The sequence below is a fragment of the Phycodurus eques genome, chromosome 1, assembly GCF_024500275.1.
Source record: "Phycodurus eques isolate BA_2022a chromosome 1, UOR_Pequ_1.1, whole genome shotgun sequence".
Taxonomy (NCBI): Eukaryota; Metazoa; Chordata; class Actinopteri; order Syngnathiformes; family Syngnathidae; genus Phycodurus; species Phycodurus eques.
In genome coordinates this window covers 48,493,169-48,511,412 of record NC_084525.1, presented here as the reverse complement: position 1 = coordinate 48,511,412, position 18,244 = coordinate 48,493,169, and the positions used below count along the sequence as shown (strand labels likewise).

Sequence of the window (18,244 nt, the reverse complement as noted above, 5' to 3'; positions counted from 1 at the left end):
GGTCAGTCGGCAGGGATGTGGGCTATGATGGGGTGACGTCACATGACAGGGGGCTTAAGATGACGCTTGACAATGAAGTGAATGGATCTGACTGACCCACATAAGATGGAAACCTTCCAACCTCAGTGGCTAAACATTCAGGCAATGTGTATGTCATTTTGAAGAATGATGGAAGACAATTGAAACATGAGTTTATAACTCTTTTTAGCACGGCTTCTAGTTGTTTTGTCCTCCCTATTTTATTTATTTATATATATTTTTTTGTCCAAGAGCCCTTTTTTGTTTTTGTTTTCTTTTAAGATGCGCCATCAGCGATCAATTTGTGCTACCGAGAAGTTGATTTCTATCAAAGGTTCACTTTCATTTGCTCACCCAGAACTCATGGCAATGATATTAAACCGACAGATTTGCATTTTGAGAGCAATTTCTGGCTTAAAAGGGAATATTTCATTCGCATGTTAAACCTATTTCAAAGTCGCAATTATCATTTTTTTCCACCCGACTGTCGTATCTGGGTCTCCTTAGAATTGAACTATTAATACGAATGATTTTTCGCCTTAATCAGAAATGAGAATGAGAGAGCCATCGTGACAGAGTGCTGCCAAGAGAGCATGAGGAAGCTTATGACAGAGGTTAGGAAACAACCTTTTTTTTTTAATCTCCTTAGTCTCTCTCTCTCTCTCTCTCTCTCTCTCTCTCTCTCTCTCTCTCTCTCTCTCTCAATTTGCTGCACAGTTGTTGTTGTTGTCGTTTTTTTTTTTTTTTTTTTAAATATATGAGAGCGAGGAGGGCAAGCGGGGAATTGGCCAAATAAAACGTAATAATGTTCTCGTTATATCACGACGACATCTGGCCCCAGAATGACCTCCACTTGCCCGCGGGGGCCGCAGTTGTGGCGCTGGTGCAACAACGCCAGCTGCGGATGTGCCGGCTGCGTCCAGTGTGCGACCGACATGCCTCCGGTTCGGCCCTTAGAGCCAGGCGAGCCGGACCGACGCTAGGAGAGTCGGCGAGTTTTAAAGGTCTCAGTGGCAACCGAGGTAAGCTGCTTCCGTGACTTTTCCATCCTTCCACAAGTGCAATAAACTATGTGACGGCGCAACATGTGCTCCTAAAAATATCTTGCCTTTTTTTTGCGCATTTGTTTTTGCAATTTATTAGCAGGCTTATCATTATAACGTGCTAAAAGTATTTTTGTAATAATCATATATATACTGTATGCATACAGTATATAATATTGGACTGTTATTCTGTTTTTCAGTATTATTTCCGCCGTTCAAGGGACAATCACATATTTCTGTGGCTTCATTTTCAGATTATTTTTATTGATTATTATTATGAGTATAATCAATGTTTGTTTTAATTATTTATTATTTTTTAAATTATTGTTCTTATTATTTTCGGATTATTTCTTGAGATACACCAATTGACTCCTGTGCTCTTCCGTTTCAAAAGCTACGATCATCAGTAACATACACCCACGGCTAATTATCGGAATCCAGCGTAACAGTTTGGATCTTTTCCAGTGCCGAAAAGATGCAGCTACTATTTCCAAGAAAGGTCAAGTACATGTGTCGAGTATAAAATCTGTACCTTTTAAGTCCCCATTCAAGTGTCACGTTACCGGCACGCGTAAAGCTACGTGGAAGTGCTTCTGTGAGTGCACGCCATTTGTACAGTAATGAAGGGGACGTGACCGCTCTCGAAAAGAAGATGATGGAAAGGTCCGGAGTGTTTTAAGTGCTGTTAAGCAACTCGATTTGTTGCAATGAACGTTAGAAAGCAGGAGCCGAAAAAGCACCCGCGGAGAGTTAAAGGGTGCTGTGTTCAGTCCTATGTTAGCATCTTTGTGTGTGTGTGCGCACGGCTGCTTTATATGATTGTGTGGCACCTGGGATTAGTGTAATAGTCGGTCCAGATGGCTATATTTTCCCTGTCTGGCATACAAAGTGGGCTTCTGGAAAATAATGTAACATTTCTGTAAATGAGACAGGCTTAATCTCTTTCTCTGGGAGGTGGAATGGAGGAAGGGATTGTGAATTTTGTAGTTAATGAAGTGGGTTCAGATTAACACGTTTTGGCCTTGTTCGTACAGCTCCACTTACAATTCTTATGTATTGTAAGAGCTACATAAAAAGGAAGTGTTGCAACAACAATACTCACAAATTTAGAGGAAATAGAATTACAACATGAAACATTATCTTTCTAATATTTTCGGCATGTTCCAGTTAGAAATATAATAGTGTTTCCGTATGTGGGCCTTTTATTTTAAACATCCATCCATCGGTTTGCTCTCTGTCCACCGTTTATGTTCAAATAGTAGTTGTTTAAAGGGTTCCCAAACCGCAACTAATGATCCCAATCGTTCGCATGTCAAATTTTCCATTGTTTTAGTAGTTGTAAAAACACAATGTGTAATTCTCTTTGTTTGATGTTTAGTTTGACTGTGTTTTGGACATACTTGGCAAATAAAGATGATTCTGATTCTGATTCTGATTCCGATTCTGATTCTGATTGTTCACCATTTGCCACAGTGCAGCTTCTATTGCGGAGTGAGTTGAGTCGAGTTCGCACCCGCCACACAGCGCTCGTATCTCAAGTTTGCGCTCGCGAGTCAAAGCGAACTTTAAAGTCGGGTCACTAGTATCTCCGTATACGATAGAAGCGAAATAAGCTGATATTTGCTGTTTATAGACGTTTTCACAAGAAGTTTTAATTTTATTAGGGAGTGATTTTGTTTTGCTCAAGCTGTTGTGTGTGTGTGTGTGTGTGTGTGTGTGTGTGTGTGTGTGAAAAAGCCAAAGACCGATTTTGAACCCAGCTGCTGTGCACAGAATCTTGGCCTGGAGCCTGCTGACACACCCCCCTGTCAGCATGCATCTTCTAAATGCCTCGCGGATACTACACATAAACAACACATGTGCTCCACACAAGTGGATGAGGAAAAAGCACTGATGTGCTGCGCATTATCTTGGTGTGTTAGCCATCTCTCGTGTATGCAACATTGACACCCCTCTGCAAAATGTCAGGTTTTTGAGGATGCGGCTGTTTTTGAACATTTTGACCATTCTGTACTTTGTTGCACAGAGTCGACACTTATTTGGCTCTTTCCTGATTAGCACGTAAGTGCCTCAGCAAAGTCTTGGTTTAAGTGTACGCAACACCATATTCATCCATTTTCTGTGAGAGATTGCGTGCACTCTGGACTGGGTACCAGTCAATCAAACTGTATTGGCAAACACGTATTAAAATTCACAAGTATGGGCAATTTAGAGTCCATTAGAATGTGGGAAGAAGCCGTAATGCCTGGACACATCTTCTCTTGGAAATGTTTCACCACCGTGCCATGTCAACTTTCTGTATCTACCGTATAAATCCTTTATTTTGAATATATCCAATATAGGTGTACACATTCAATTAGGGCTGGGGGGAAAACATTGAGTAACTTAAAAAATAGATCGACGCAAAATTGCTGCCTCGAAGAGCCGCTGTGACCACCCCAAAAAGCTCCGGGAGCAATGTTTTCGCCGCCGGAACCAATGTTTCACATGGACATTTATTGCAGACAGACGCAGTGTTGTGCCACTGATAAACTTTGCCAAAAATGATGTGCAATGTGCAATGTAGATATAACATGATTTATGAGTGAGCTGAATGGTGTTTTTACATTATATGGTAATCGCTTACGCGCTAATGCTAATCATGATTGCTAACCATTTAATAGTCAGCATTTTGCTGCCTCCAATTCTGTACACCAAATTTATACCATCCACTCAGTACCAACATATGCAGTTTAAGGATCGGAGTCTATCCCTTATGAATGAAAATAAAATGCATGTTCGTTGTAAAAATGTCAATAATAATAATTTATTAGTGGGGGGTGATTATTATTCGATTATTCAACCAATAATCAATTCTAAAAAGATTCGATAGTGACAGCCCTACATTCAATACATTACATTTGGCATGTTGTAAAATGTGGGAAATACGGCTTTGTGTTATTTATGATTTATTTATTTATTTATTTATGTTACAGTAAATAGGCTTTAAATTGTGACTTTTTACCTTCAAATTGGTCATCACTTTTTAATGATGACCTGATTCACTCAATGGCGATGGTGCGTGTTGCCCTGGAAGGAACACGAGCAACCCATTCAAACACTGCCGACGCAGCGTAAGAAGCAACTTGGATTTCTGTGTCTCAATTGCTGGAGGATACTTTGATAATACTTGGAATGAACCTGAACTCTTGCCTTGAGATGTCATGACTCGTGTTGACAACTTACAACCAACGTGCATGTACATGCAGAACGCGTTATTAAAAACCACCACATATCTTCGCTCTGGATAAATCAGTTTATCTTAATGCTAAGAAACAGTCTAAAACGCTACAGGCGGGCTCGTGAATAGCATCTGTGTCGCGGTGTTAAAACCCTTGGAGCAACGGATATTGGCACACAAACAGCAGAGCAATGCATGTAGATAGATAAGATGACAAACTCACAGGCATATATTCTTCATCCTCAGCAAAGAATGACTCAAATTATTGTTTTCAGCGGCTCCATCGATAGCCATATGTCTGTATTGTACTGCCTCCAGGTGGCCAAGGTGCACACACAACCAGGAGAAGCAGCACAATGTCCACTGATTTGAAGCAAAAAATTTGATAATGTGTTAAATCATATTTAACTCTGTCTTTAGTGTATGTTCTATCAAGTGGAATGTTATAGAGTGCTATTTTTCTAATTGAAAAACACATTACACAAGTTTTGGGCTGCGGGGGAGGCTGGAAGGGATTAATGGCATTTTCACTCATTTCAAAGGGGAAAGATGATTTGAGTTACGAGCGTGGTCACAGAATGAATTAAACTGGTATCTCAGGTCGCCATTGTATTTGATTGACTCTATTATGTATTGGTTTCTAAAAAAAATATTTCGACTAAATAGCCAGGGTGGGTGTCCTGGTCAACACTGTGAAAACCCATGATCTACAGTGGTGTTTATTTTCCAAATACAATGCCCATGCTTCAAAGCACTAATCATGTTTTTAGCACATTGTGGGTGCCTGTGTGTTTGTGTGTGGGGGAGGTGGGGGGGGGGGTCACTTTTTGCGCTTGTCTGCATATCTATGACGGCTAGCTGGCATCTGTGTTGATCCGACAGAAGAGATCCCTCGGCTTATGGCACTGTGCTGCTCAGCCTGCATTAATCCCAAAAATCTTGTCCCAAAATATCACCTCTACCAACTAATGTCCTCCCGCAACCAAATTATAAGCGGGCATAGCTAAAGGGTGGACAATGCCCAAAGTCAGCTGCAGAAAGTCAGCTGGACAACAATGTCCGTGGAGGTTCTTGTGACGAATGATTAAATTACCTCACCATGCACCACACTTAATTGTACTCAGCTACAAACATCTGGGACACTGCGGATACGATGTGTTTGTAGTATATTGACCAATACTGTATTTTGTATGCTCACACCCCTAGTAAAGCACAAGCTCACAATGAATAGAAGAATTCATTTTCTCCAATTAAAATTAACGAATAAAATCTCGACCAAGTGCGTACACATTTAGCATAGTCAGCAAATGTACGTCAGGGCCTCCCGTGTGGAGATCCTTTATTTGTTGTACCTATGAACACTTTTTCACTCCTACGCCCTAATCCACTCTACTTATGAATAATCTTTATCGGAAAGAAGTTGCAATTTTGGATGTATACAATAAACCCTTCTGCCCCGCTACGGAAGAGTTTGTTTGAAGCTGAGCTAGATCTAGCGGAAAAATCTGTTCATGTTTACACGCATCTGGCGAAGTCACAGGGGTTAGCTCACTATAATGTAATGTTTCTCCGAGCAGCATGCGATACCATATTTCCGGTGCAAAATCCAATATCTCCTTCTACGTGCACTCCTCTTGTTCATGTACATGCGCCGCAAGCTATTATCTTACGGCTTTCTCCCTCATTGACTCGCCGTGTATTAATAGAATGGCAAGAATAGACAAGAGTGCCAGGCGTTCATGTGGGCCCCATGTGACACCTCTGTTTTAAGCTGTCCAAGGTCATGCCGTTTCTTTACAATTGAATAGTCCCTCCCCTGCTACAGTCTATTACTGTCTGTCAACTTAAAACAACAATTATGTCAAATCCTGACAACCTTTAAATGAATTATCGTACAATCATGAATCGCTGACATTTTTCTTTTCTTAAAGTAAATATCGAAGCAGGGGAAATATTTTAATGTGAGGGTCACAAATAGGTAAAGATAAAGAGAGTACAGGCTGTTGACAAGAAGTCTGCAGAGGTTGTGCAGACATGCTCCTGTTACAAAGTAAAGTCAGCTTCCGACATGCCAATGTCTTTTACAGTGTGCGGACAAAGTGCTATGCCACCGTGATTTGCGCATCCTGGGAATCTGACATTTGATCATTCATAAACTCTGCTGTTGCCAAAAAGAGCTCTGCTTTCGAATGATGGAAGATTGTTTGGACAGTACACGGCAGAGCGATGGAGAGTCAGCCTCGTCTTTTTTGTTAGACTGATGTCATGAATGGATCGTAAAAACGAATGTACACGTAGGGTGAGGAGGCATAAATGAATGTCCCCTTTACATGACTATGTATTGATCGGTTCGGTATTACTTTCTTCATTGTGACTATATCACAAATTGTAATCTCATTTGCATTAAATTACATTTGATCTAAATGAGGATCGAATTTATGGGCAACTAAGTCTCGTTTCCGATGACGTCGTCCTTGTATGTTATTGAGCTTGTTGCCATTACAGGACAATTTCATGCGCTATAATTAGCATAACTGTTCGCACATTACAGTACGGTGTTTGTGCTTCTGCAAAAAAAAAGTCGTTGTAGCCCCAGGGAACAGGAAGTTTTGAACATTTATTATTGGGACAAAGACAGTATTTTGCCACTTTTTTATGAGGTCAGATGCTTAACGCTGGTGATTCACATCAATAGAAATTGGACAATCAAAAGATATTGGGTGCTCCAAAATGGTCGCTATTCCCTTGAGCAAAAAGACACGTGTTACTTTGGCGTTGCTGAGCATTATACCTTTGAGAAAAAGGACTGTTTTTAAAAAAAAAAAAATTTAAATGCAGCTTCTTCTTTTACACACACAAACTATTATGGGTTTTTCTCCATTTGCAGTTTCAGTTTGTAATCTGCTCCTGTTTCTAAAATTCACCCTTCTGTTAGAGCCACTATCTCTCCATACTTCTCAAATGTACAGATTAAGGGGTGATTGTGCCATTTGAATGATTGTCCTGGTATTATAAGGAAGCGAGACCGATGCTCGTCAAGAGCTAATGTACAGTATGCACAGCTCCGTTTACGCTGCACTATCCACTTTGCAACCTAAATAAGGGCCATCGTCAAGATACGGTGGTTGCCCCTTGACTGTTCCTTCCCGATGCTTTATTACGCCGACACGTTGTAAACATGACAATTTATCCAAATAAGCGACCAGATCTCCGTGTATGGTGTTCTTTTCACAGTTACAATGACTCATCACAGTGCCTCCTCAGTACCAGAATGCAGAAAGTAAAAGAAGTAGGGAGTTGTTGTCTTATTTTCTGTCGTTCAACCTCCCTCCTCTCTATTTAGATATTTCTTTTGGCTCTAACATAACTTGCCTTGTTGAGGGTGTTCAAATAGTCATGATAACAATTCTATGTCAAACTGATTAACTTTTCGTGTCTCTCATTCTGCAGGTGTGGATGAGGGAAAAAAAGAAGACTGAGGGTCTACAAGTTGCTATCTGCTGACTGAGCCACTCGTCTAGCTGTGTATGTTTTTGTTTTTGTTTTGTTTCAAATCTTGGGGCCTGTTGGTCTGCTTTGGCTGAACTGGAGCCATGGATATGGCCCTGGTAGACTTTGGGAGCCTAGATGACCTCGACGCCAGCCTTGAGGATGAGGACACTTATGCGGATGAGACCACAGCGCTTACTTTGGACATACGGTCAGAACACGACACGGCGGGCGGCAACTACCGACTGCGATCCCCGCAGTTTGCCGCCTGTACGCCATCCCAGCCCAGTCCTGTTCCTTCGTGCATGTGGGAATCCACATCATCAACACCGCTCCCATTTATCCAGACACTTGAAGTACCCAATTCCATGCTTACTCCAAGCATAGACGGGAGAAGTAGTCGCTCCAGCATGATCTCCAACTGGAAGCTGCTCCTAAGCAGTGAAGGCACGAAGGAAAGCGAGACAATCTTCAGCCAACTTGCTAAGGAGTGCCGCGAGGACCTTTTTGTGGATAAAAGAGGGCTGGACGATGGAGACCAAAAAGTCATTATTAACATCGCAGGTCTTCGCTTCGAGACTCAGCTCAAAACATTAGACCAGTTTCCTGATACGCTGCTGGGAGACCCTCAGAAGAGAATGGACTATTTTGATCCAATGAGGAATGAATACTTCTTTGACCGGAACCGACCCAGCTTTGACGGGATTTTGTATTACTACCAATCTGGGGGTAAGGTCAGACGCCCAGCAAATGTTCCTCTGGATGTGTTTGCTGATGAAATCATATTTTACCAGCTGGGAAATGAAGCCATGGAGCAGTTTCGCGATGAAGAGGGATTCCTCAGAGATGTTGACATACCACTACCTAATAATGATATCTCCAGACAATTCTGGCTGCTGTTTGAGTACCCAGAGAGCTCCAATGCAGCTCGGTGTGTTGCACTGGTGTCCGTGCTCGTTATAGTCATCTCCATCATTATTTTCTGCATGGAAACGCTGCCGGAATTCAGAGATGACACTGACATTGTTTTGCCCGCCTCCATAAAGCCTGTCAACCTCTCCAGAGCTTACACTTCTGTGGCTCCACCTGGTGTGATGCCCACAGTTTTCTCTGATCCCTTTTTCATTATTGAGACTGCCTGCATTGGCTGGTTCTTCTTTGAGCTCTGCTTGAGATTTCTGGTCTGCCCGAGCAAAAGAGAGTTTTTCCACAACCTGATGAACATTATTGATATCGTATCCATCATCCCCTATTTTGTCACAGTGGTTACAGAACTGGTCACAAAGACGGAAGAGAGCTCTGGACAGAATATGTCTTTGGCCATTCTTCGGATTATCCGTCTGGTCAGGGTGTTTCGTATTTTTAAACTCTCGCGCCACTCCAAGGGGCTGCAAATCCTGGGACAGACCCTCAAGGCCAGTATGAGAGAACTTGGCTTGCTCATCTTCTTCCTCTTTATTGGAGTTATCCTTTTCTCCAGCGCTATCTACTTCGCTGAGGTAGACGAGCCGAACACACAGTTTGTCAGCATACCCGATGGCTTCTGGTGGGCAGTGGTGACCATGACTACTGTAGGCTACGGGGACATGTGTCCCATCACGCTCGGGGGTAAACTTGTCGGGACCTTGTGCGCCATTGCAGGTGTGCTGACCATCGCTCTGCCTGTTCCTGTCATTGTCTCCAATTTCAACTATTTCTATCACAGAGAGACTGAAGCAGAGGACAAGCTGTCCTTGGCAGATGCTGTTGAGCAAGCCATAATGGAGGACTTGGGTACCAAACAAAGGAGCAGCACTTCGCTGAATAAAGCCAATGGCATCTGACACAGTGACATAACTAAGAATCAGTATTTGTTTAGAAGCGTCTTGAATTTACACACTTATTTTCACATAAAAAGTGTAAGAATCTTGGGAAAAGAAAATCAATAAAACAATGATTGGACTAAATGACTTCTTATTCGCCCATTTTTCATAATGAATTGAAACGTCTTGCCTTTTCTTTAGCTAATTGGCAGCGTAACCTACAAATTAACAAATAATAATTTTGTAGTTCTTGCTTTCTTGATTCCTCAGGTTTGGAAACTATTTCTGTTTGAAATTGAGTCAGTTCTGATACAGTATTTTACTCTTTACCTTCACAAGGGCAAGAACGAGAAATGGTGTTTATTTGCAACTAAATTGTCTTCTCAGGTGATGTAAACGGCGGATTTGTGGACGACTGGTTAGCACATCTGCCTCACAGTTCTGAGGACCGGGGTTCAAATCCAGGCTCCGCCTATGTGGAGTTTGCATGTTCTCCCCGTGCCTGGGTGAGTTTTCTCCGGGCACTCCGGTTTCCTCCCACATCCCAAAAACAGGGTCACTGGCGTGCTGGAGCCTATCCCAGCTATCTTCGAGCGAGAGGCAGGGTACACCCTGAATTGGTCGCCAGCCAATCGCAGGGCACACTGAAACAAACAACCATTCGCATCCACATTCACACCCACGGGCAATTTCGAGTCTTCAATCAACCTGCCACATATGTTCCTGGGATGTGGGAGGAAACCAAAGTGGCTGGAGAACACCCACCCAAACACGGGGCGAACGTGCAAGCTCCACATAGATGGAGCCGGGATTTGAACCCCAGTCCTCAGAACTGTGAGGCAGACATCCTAACCAGTCAACCACCGTGCCGCCTATAGAAATCAACCAAGTTAATTTTAATTAAGGTTATTTTCCCCAAATGATACCTCCACCTGTCACAACAATACTTCAACTACCACTTTTTTACTCAGCTGTAGAAAATCCAAAAAGCTACTGAAAAGCTTGATACAAGATTAAAAAAAAAAAAAAACTTACATAAGTTACCTTTTTACATTGGGTTCTAATGTGCCCGTGAGCCAAACCTAACTGGAACATTGTCGCTGCTCTTGGCCAGTGTGGCAACAGATAATGTGAGCGGGTACCCTAATTAAATACAGAATGAGCTGGTGATAACTGCTGGTGACTTAAATATGTTCGCGGACCTCACATATCTATCCCCACCTACGATCATTTATCTGCCTCCTGCCCCCTATAGCTGCTTGGTGTGTAGGACCAGGATTGACTGGTCGTAAAAAGAGGGGTGAAAAATGGAAAAGGGAGGGAGTGGGATTCAGTAAAATTTTCAGTCAAGATTGCGATCAGTCTCTCAGGAGCAGGAGTCAAAATCCACTCCCATGTCAAGGAATGTGTGGTATTTAATTTGATATCAGTTGACAGCTGAGCAGGGTGTGGTTGCAGTGCATTCAGCAGACACACCCACAGTGTTCGGGAGCAGGAAGAAAGGCCTGTTTGTTTTTTTTTTTTTACAATTTTCAAGCCTCATTTTATAGAGTTGGTGATTTATATATATATATATATATATATCATTCAAATTAGGCAGGGTTCTTAACAACACTCTTCTCTGTGGTGTGTCGACATTTGTATTATCACTTTACAGGGACTGAAAAGAAAGCGTACAAGGAATCTGGAAATGTCACCCTCAATGGGAAGATTCAACTCTGACAACTCTCGGTAATACTGGATTCACTGGAATTTTATTGCTTTGAATGCAGTCTGCTTCCAGTGTAAATTCTTCTTTGCCTCCTTTCAACTTTTCCAAAGAAATTTGTTTGACAGTTAGTCGGCTGATGTTCACTGAACTGAACAGTGCTTGTGTCTTGAGGTTGTTTGTTTTTAAAATTTTACACATGCACCGCTGCGGGGGGGGTAAAAAGAGACTTGGCTAATGTGACATGGAAGAAGTGACATTTCCATGTGAGGACTGTAACTGCCAGGCTGATTTAAAATTCGTATAACCTTATCAGATAAATTCTTGATTTTTTGTTCCGATGATGATGACGAGGAGGACTGGGTTAGAAACAGTACAACAACTCTCAAACTGTTTATTATTGTGCTGGATCAAGGATTTCTGAGTAAAGTGTAACAGATCCATACACACGCACAGGAACACACACGCACACAAACACTCATTCATTAAAATGTAAATGGTGTTCACCAGTAAAATCTGACATCTGTTTCACTCTGGTGATTGCGTGAACAGGATTAATGAGAATTATCCCCATCGGTCCTCAACGATTACCCAACTTCGAGACAGATAAACAAACAGTCAGGGTAGGTCACATGCATTCTGATACTTCTAAAGCGACAAATTTTCGACCACATTTTCCTCTTTTTACTGTCTTTCCCACCGTTGGACTCAGATCTAATTAATCCATCCATCCATTTTTTTGTACCGCTTATCCTCCCGCGGGTCGCGGGCGTGCTGGAGCCTGGCCCAGCTATCTTCGGGCGAGAGGCGGGTTACACCCTGAACTGGTCACCAGCCAATTGCAGAGATCTAATTAAGGTCTTCCTCATTTATGAATCCATCCATCCATTGTCAACAGCGCTTATCCTGGTTAGGGCTGCGGGGTGCTGGAGCCTATCCCAGCTGACTTCGGGCAAAGGAGTATAAGTGAGGGGATACACAAGCGATTTGCATATTCATGAGTTATTTGTCGCAGTAAGTGCGTGACCCCACGCCCAGTGAAAGAGTCCCAGGGGTGTGTGCCTGCGGAAACATGCAAGTGAATTGACACCATTTTACATACACAAAGACTGACACAAGTGTCCTGTAATCGCTGTGACCCCACCCAACCAATCGAGGGGCGGGATCAGGCCCAGGGGTCCACCCGAGAGCAGTCCGGCGGACGGGACACGTCCCACGAGGGACCTAGGGCGGTCCGCCGGCCCCACCGAGGCACCCTGACAACTGGCCACCCAGTGGCGGCCACAGGGACCCAATGCCCCCAGCCATCGTGGTGGAGGGTTTTGTGTGTCCCAATGATCCTCGGAGCTAAGTTGTCTGGGGCTTTATGCCCCTGGCAGGGTCACCTATGGCAAATAGGTCCTAGGTGAGGGACCAGACAAAGCACAGCTCACAGTTGCCCACTGTGAGAGGCGCCGAGCAGGTGTGGGTATTCTTATTGCCCCCCGGCCTGTACGTTGGGGTTCTCCCTGGTGGACTAGAGGGTAGCCTCTAGTCCTCGCCTTCGGGTGAGGGGACGGGTCCTGACTGTGGTTTGTGCATATGCACCAAACAGCAGTTTAGAGGACCCATCCTTTTTGGAGTGCTTGGAGGGGGTGCTGGAGAGCGATCCCACTGAGGACTCCATCGTTCTGCTGGGGAACTTCAATGCTCGCGTGGGCAATGACAGTGAGACCTGGAAGGGCGTGATTGTGAGGAACGTCCCCCCCCCGATCAGAACCCGAGCGGTCTTCTGTTATTGGACTTCTGCGCTCATCACGGATTGTCCATAACGAACACATAATGGTGTCCATACGTGCACTTGGCACCAGGATACCCTAGGTCGCAGTTCGATGATCGACTTTGTGGTCGTGTCATCGGACTTGCGGTCGCATGTCTTGGACACTCTGGTGAAGAGAGGGGCGGAGCTGTCAACTGATCACCACATGGTGGTGAATACGCTCCGATGGTGGGGGAAGATGCCGGTCCAACGTGGCATGCCCAAACGTATTGTGAGGGTCTCCTGGGAACGTCTGGCAGAATCCTCTTTCAGAAGGAGTTTAAACTCCCACCTCTGGCAGAACTTCACCCACGTCCTGGGGGAGGCAGGGGACATTGAGTTCGAGTGGACCATGTTCCGTTCCTCCATTGCTGAGGCGGCCGACCAGAGCTCTGGCCCTAAGGTGGTCTGTGCCTGTTGTGGCGGCAATCCCCGAACCCGTTGGCAGACACCAACAGTGAGGGATGCCGTCAAGCTGAAGTCCCATCGGGCCTTTTTGGCCTGTAGGACTCCTGAGGCAGCTGATGGTACCGGTTGGCCAAGTGCAATGCGGCTTTGGTGGTCACTGAGGCAAAAATTCGGGCGTGGGAGGCGTTCGGTAAGGCCATGGAGAACGACTTCCGGACGGCTTCAAGGAAATTCTGGTCCATCATCTGGCGTCTCAGGAGGGTGAAGCAGTGCACCATCAACACTGTGCATAGTGGCGATGGGGCGATGGGGCGTTGCTGACCGTTGCGGACGTTGTGTGTCGGTGGGGAGAATACTTTGACTACCTCCTCAATGCCACTGACACGCCTTCCCATGAAGAAGCTGAGTCTGGGTTCTCTGAGGCAGGTTGAGGTCGCCGAGGTGTTTAAAAAGCTCCTCGGTGGCAAGGCCCCGGGGGTGGATGAGATTCACCCAGAGTTCCTCAAGGCTCTGGATGTTGTGGGGCTGTCTTGGTTGACACGCCTCTGCAACATCGCGTGGACATCGGGGGACAGTGCCTCTGGATTGGGAGTCTGGGGGCAGATAAACGATCAGTGGTGCTGAAGAGGAGTGTCCGTCGGGAAGTCATGGAACAGTGGACCATCTCTCCACCCTCGGCAGGGTCCTCGAGGGTGCATGGGAGTTCGCCAAACCAGTCTACATATGTTTTGTGGACTTGGAGAAGACGTTCAACCGTGTCCCTGTGGGAGTCCTATGCTTCGGGAGTATGGGGTACCGAACCCCCTAATACGGGCTGTTCGGTCCTTGTATGAACCGTGTCAGAGTTTGGTCCGCATTGCCGACAGTAGGTCGGACTCGTTTCCGGTGAGGGTTGGACTCCGCCAATGCTGCCCTTTGTCACCGATTCTGTTCATAACTTTTATGGACAGAATTTCTAGGAGCAGCCGAGGCATAATGGGGGTCCGGTTTGGTGGCCTCAGTATTGCATCTCTGCTGTTTGCAGATGATGTGGTTCTGTTGGCTTCATCAAGTCGTGATCTCCGACTCTCACTGGAGCGATTTGCAGCCGAGTGTGTAGCGGCTGGGATGAAAATTAGCACCTCCAAATCTGAGACCATGGTCCTCATTGAGAAAAGGGTGGAGTGCCCTCTCCAGGTCGGGGATGAGATCCTGCCCCAAGTGGAGGAGTTCAAATATCTTGTTGTTGTTGTTCACAAGTGAGGGAAGAATGGAACGGGAGATCGACAGGCGGATCGGTGCAGCGTTTGTAGTGATGCAGACTTTGTATCAGTCCGTTGTGGTGAAGAAGGAGCAAAGCCGAAAGGCGAAGCTCTCAATTTACCGGTCGATCTACGTTCCTACCCTCACCTATGGTCACGAGCTGTGGGTTGTGACCGAAAGAACAAGATCCCGGATACGGTCATCCGGCAGGGGCTCAGAGTAGAGCCGCTGCTCCTCCGCTAAGAGGAGCCAGATGAGGTGGCTCGGGCATCTGTTTAGGACACCTCCCTGGTGAGGTGTTTCGGGCACGTACCACCGGGAGGAGACCCCGGGGACGACCAGGACACGCTGGAGAGACTACGTCTCTTGGCTTGCCTGGGAATGTCTCGGGATCCCCTCGGAAGAGCTGGAGGAAGTGGCTGGGGAGAGGGAAGTCTGGGCTTCTTTGCAAAAGTTACTGCACCCGCGACCTGACCTCGGATAAGCGGAAGAAAATTAAGGAATGAATGAAACAATGTAGATACGAGTCAGCGGTGCAGACATACGTACACTCTGTCTCTGGTCTTTTTTCTTCTTTTTTTAACCAAAGCAGTTGCTTTCTGGCTGACTGGCTGGATCAATGGCTTGTGCTGAAGAGCAGCAGATGTGTGTGTTATGCGTATGAGCTGCCCTCACTCATTAAATAAGAGGATCTACCATCAGGTAATCTGGCCATCTGTATGACACAGGAGCAGATCTCAAACAGTCTATTCCAGATCACTGCCAACACATTCATTCATCCATTCAGATGGGACTGAAAAGATGAGTAGAAGAACAGGATATCCTTGCAAGGGGTCTGTAAGTCAACGAACTCACAGTACCTCAGTATGTTTTAGGCCCAAACATCCATCCATCCATCCATCCATTTTCTGGACTGATTATCCTCACTAGGGTCACAGGAGTGCTGGAGCCTAACCCAGCTATCTTTGGGCGAGAGGCGGGGTACACCCTGAACCGCTTGCCAGCCAATCACAGGGCACATAGAAACAAACTATCAGTCGCGCTCACATTCATACATACGGGCAATTTAGAGTTTCCAATTAACCTACCATGCATGTTTTTGGGATGGCCCAAACATCATGAGCCTAAAATTTAGGATCATGATACAATTAACAGCAAATGTCCTGGGTGTGTGTTCCGGTTTTTGTTTTCCCCCTGTCTCGTACACACCTGCTCTTGAGAGCATCTTCACCACCTGTGCCTCGTTTACCCTAATTACACTTTGCATTCTCATTCTTTCTAGTCGCCAGTTCGTTGTACCAGACTTCCTTGTTCCCCATCACCGACTCACAGTAAGACTAGACCCTCTTCCTCTCATCTCCACCACCTTTGAGTTCCTGGAGGGAGCCAAGGTTTTCGCCAAACTAGACTTAAGAAATGCATTTCATCTAGTCAGGATAAGGGAGGGGGATGAATGGAAAACAGCATTCAACACACCAACGGGACATTATGAGTATTTGGTAATTGCTTTGGTGCAGTGGAGGCACTGGCTAGAGGGGGCACATACTCCGTTTTTAGTATGGACGGATCACAAGACCCTGGAATATCTTAATTCTGCTAAAAGATTAAATGCGAGGCAGGTCAGGTGAGCTCTGTTCTTCACGAGATTCAATTTCATGTTATCCTACCGACCTGGTTCTAAAAATGGTAAGCCAGATGCTTTATCACGCATTTTCTGCACAGAGAATTCTTTGTCCGACCCTAAAACCATTTTGTCCAAGGCATGTTTCGTTTCTGCTTTTGTTTGGGACATTGAGACTGCGGTAAAGGAGGCTCTGCAGAACACTCTTAGCCCTGAAAATTGCCCTGAAAACAGGCTTTATGTAGTTCCGACCTTAAGGGGAAGAGTTATCCACTGGGCTCACACTAACCGGACTGTATGTCACCCAGGCATTGCCAAGACTCAATCTGTGGTCGAAAAGCGCTTTTGGTGGCCCAATGTTAGAAGGGATGTTACTAATTATGTCAATGCTTGCCAGGTATGTGCTGCTAACAAGTCCTCTCGTAAAAGTCCTTCTGGGGAGTTGCGACCCCTGGCAATACCACAAAGTCCTTGGTCAGACATCTCCGAGACTTTGTGACGGAATTACCGACCTCGAAAGGAAATACCACCATTCTCACAGTCGTGGACAGTTTCTCCAAAATGGCCCACATCATTGAACTCCCAAAACTCACCCTCAGCTAAAGACACTCCAGAGTTAATGATACACCAGGTATTCAAGTTCCATGGTTTCCCCAAGAATGTGGTATCGGATAGGGGTCCCCAATTCATTTCGCAATTTTAGAAGGAGTTTTGCAATCTCAGAGGTGCTACCGTCAGTCTGTCATCTGGGTTTCACCCTGAAACCAACGGCCAAACAGAGAGGCTGGACCAGGACCTGGAGACTGGGCTCCGATGTCTCGCGTCACAGGACCCACGATCCTGGTCTCAGAAACTGGTTTGGGTCGAATTCTCTCACAATTCCCTCCCCTCTGCATCCACTGGTCTATCGCCTTTTCACGTTGTGCATGGTTACCAACCATCTCTATTTCCTGCCATAGCCCCAGAGTCCACAGTTCCAGCGGCATTCCATGACAACATGCTGGTAATTTTTTGACTTGAGTTCGTTGTCACATTTTTGTCGGGCCAATTATACATTACTCGTGCACTCACTGTAGTAGTCTCGCCACGCTGCACTATTTGCATATTTGTTGTTGACCAATACTGGCCACTTATGCCAGATTAGCATCTGCTCCATTTGCACACTGACTGAGGAGTATCTTGCTTCCTTGATTCCTCATGTTTGGAAACTATTTCTGTTTTAAATGTATTCAGTTCTGATACAGTATTTTACTCTTTACCTACACTAGGGCAAGAACGAGAAATGATTTGCGACTAAATTGTCTTCTCAGGTGATGTAAACGGCGGCTCGGTGGCCGACTGGTTAGCACATCTGCCTCACAGTTCTGAGGACCCGGGTTGAAATCCGGCCTCGCCTGTGTGGAGTTTGCATGTTATATCTCTGAAGGAGTGCCTCATTTAAATTGTGCATTGTGGTTATTGGTATTAAATTGGTGCCCCATGATCTCTCTTCACATCCTCTCCAATGCACTTCCTGCCATGAGTAATTGCACCTTATGCCTGTGTCATTTGTGTGTGACCTTGTTTAGTTATAAGAAAGTTAGAAAAGTCAACTTTGTTAAATAAAAGTACTTCATCTTTCTGTCAGTCGCACAAGTACATATCGGAAAAAGACCAAATGATTTTAAATGCATGTCATGAAAACAAATACTTGTGCACTGTGAGCAGTTGAACGACTTGATTGTCAGTTGATTTGGACAGCTTGTCAGTTATGTTGCAGTTGTTGAATTTGTAACACGGGTTACCCAGCTGTTCATACGTCACCCATCCATTCAGTGTCACGGTCAACAGTAAGATGGAGTCCAACTGTACCTCACATTCACACCTTGAATTCCAGAATGACAATGCACACCTAT

General features: G+C 45.1%; 1 protein-coding gene across 1 annotated transcript; it reads left to right on the top strand.

Annotated features, from left to right (window-relative positions):
• The first annotated feature begins 800 nt into the window (after window positions 1-800).
• Window positions 801-9,676, top strand: kcna10a (potassium voltage-gated channel, shaker-related subfamily, member 10a). The gene is made up of 2 exons (XM_061697029.1): window positions 801-1,040; window positions 7,732-9,676. Exon 2 carries the CDS (start codon window positions 7,875-7,877, stop codon window positions 9,591-9,593), a length of 1,719 nt encoding a protein of 572 aa, XP_061553013.1. The 5' UTR covers window positions 801-1,040; window positions 7,732-7,874; the 3' UTR covers window positions 9,594-9,676.
• Window positions 9,677-18,244: the final 8,568 nt, after the last annotated feature.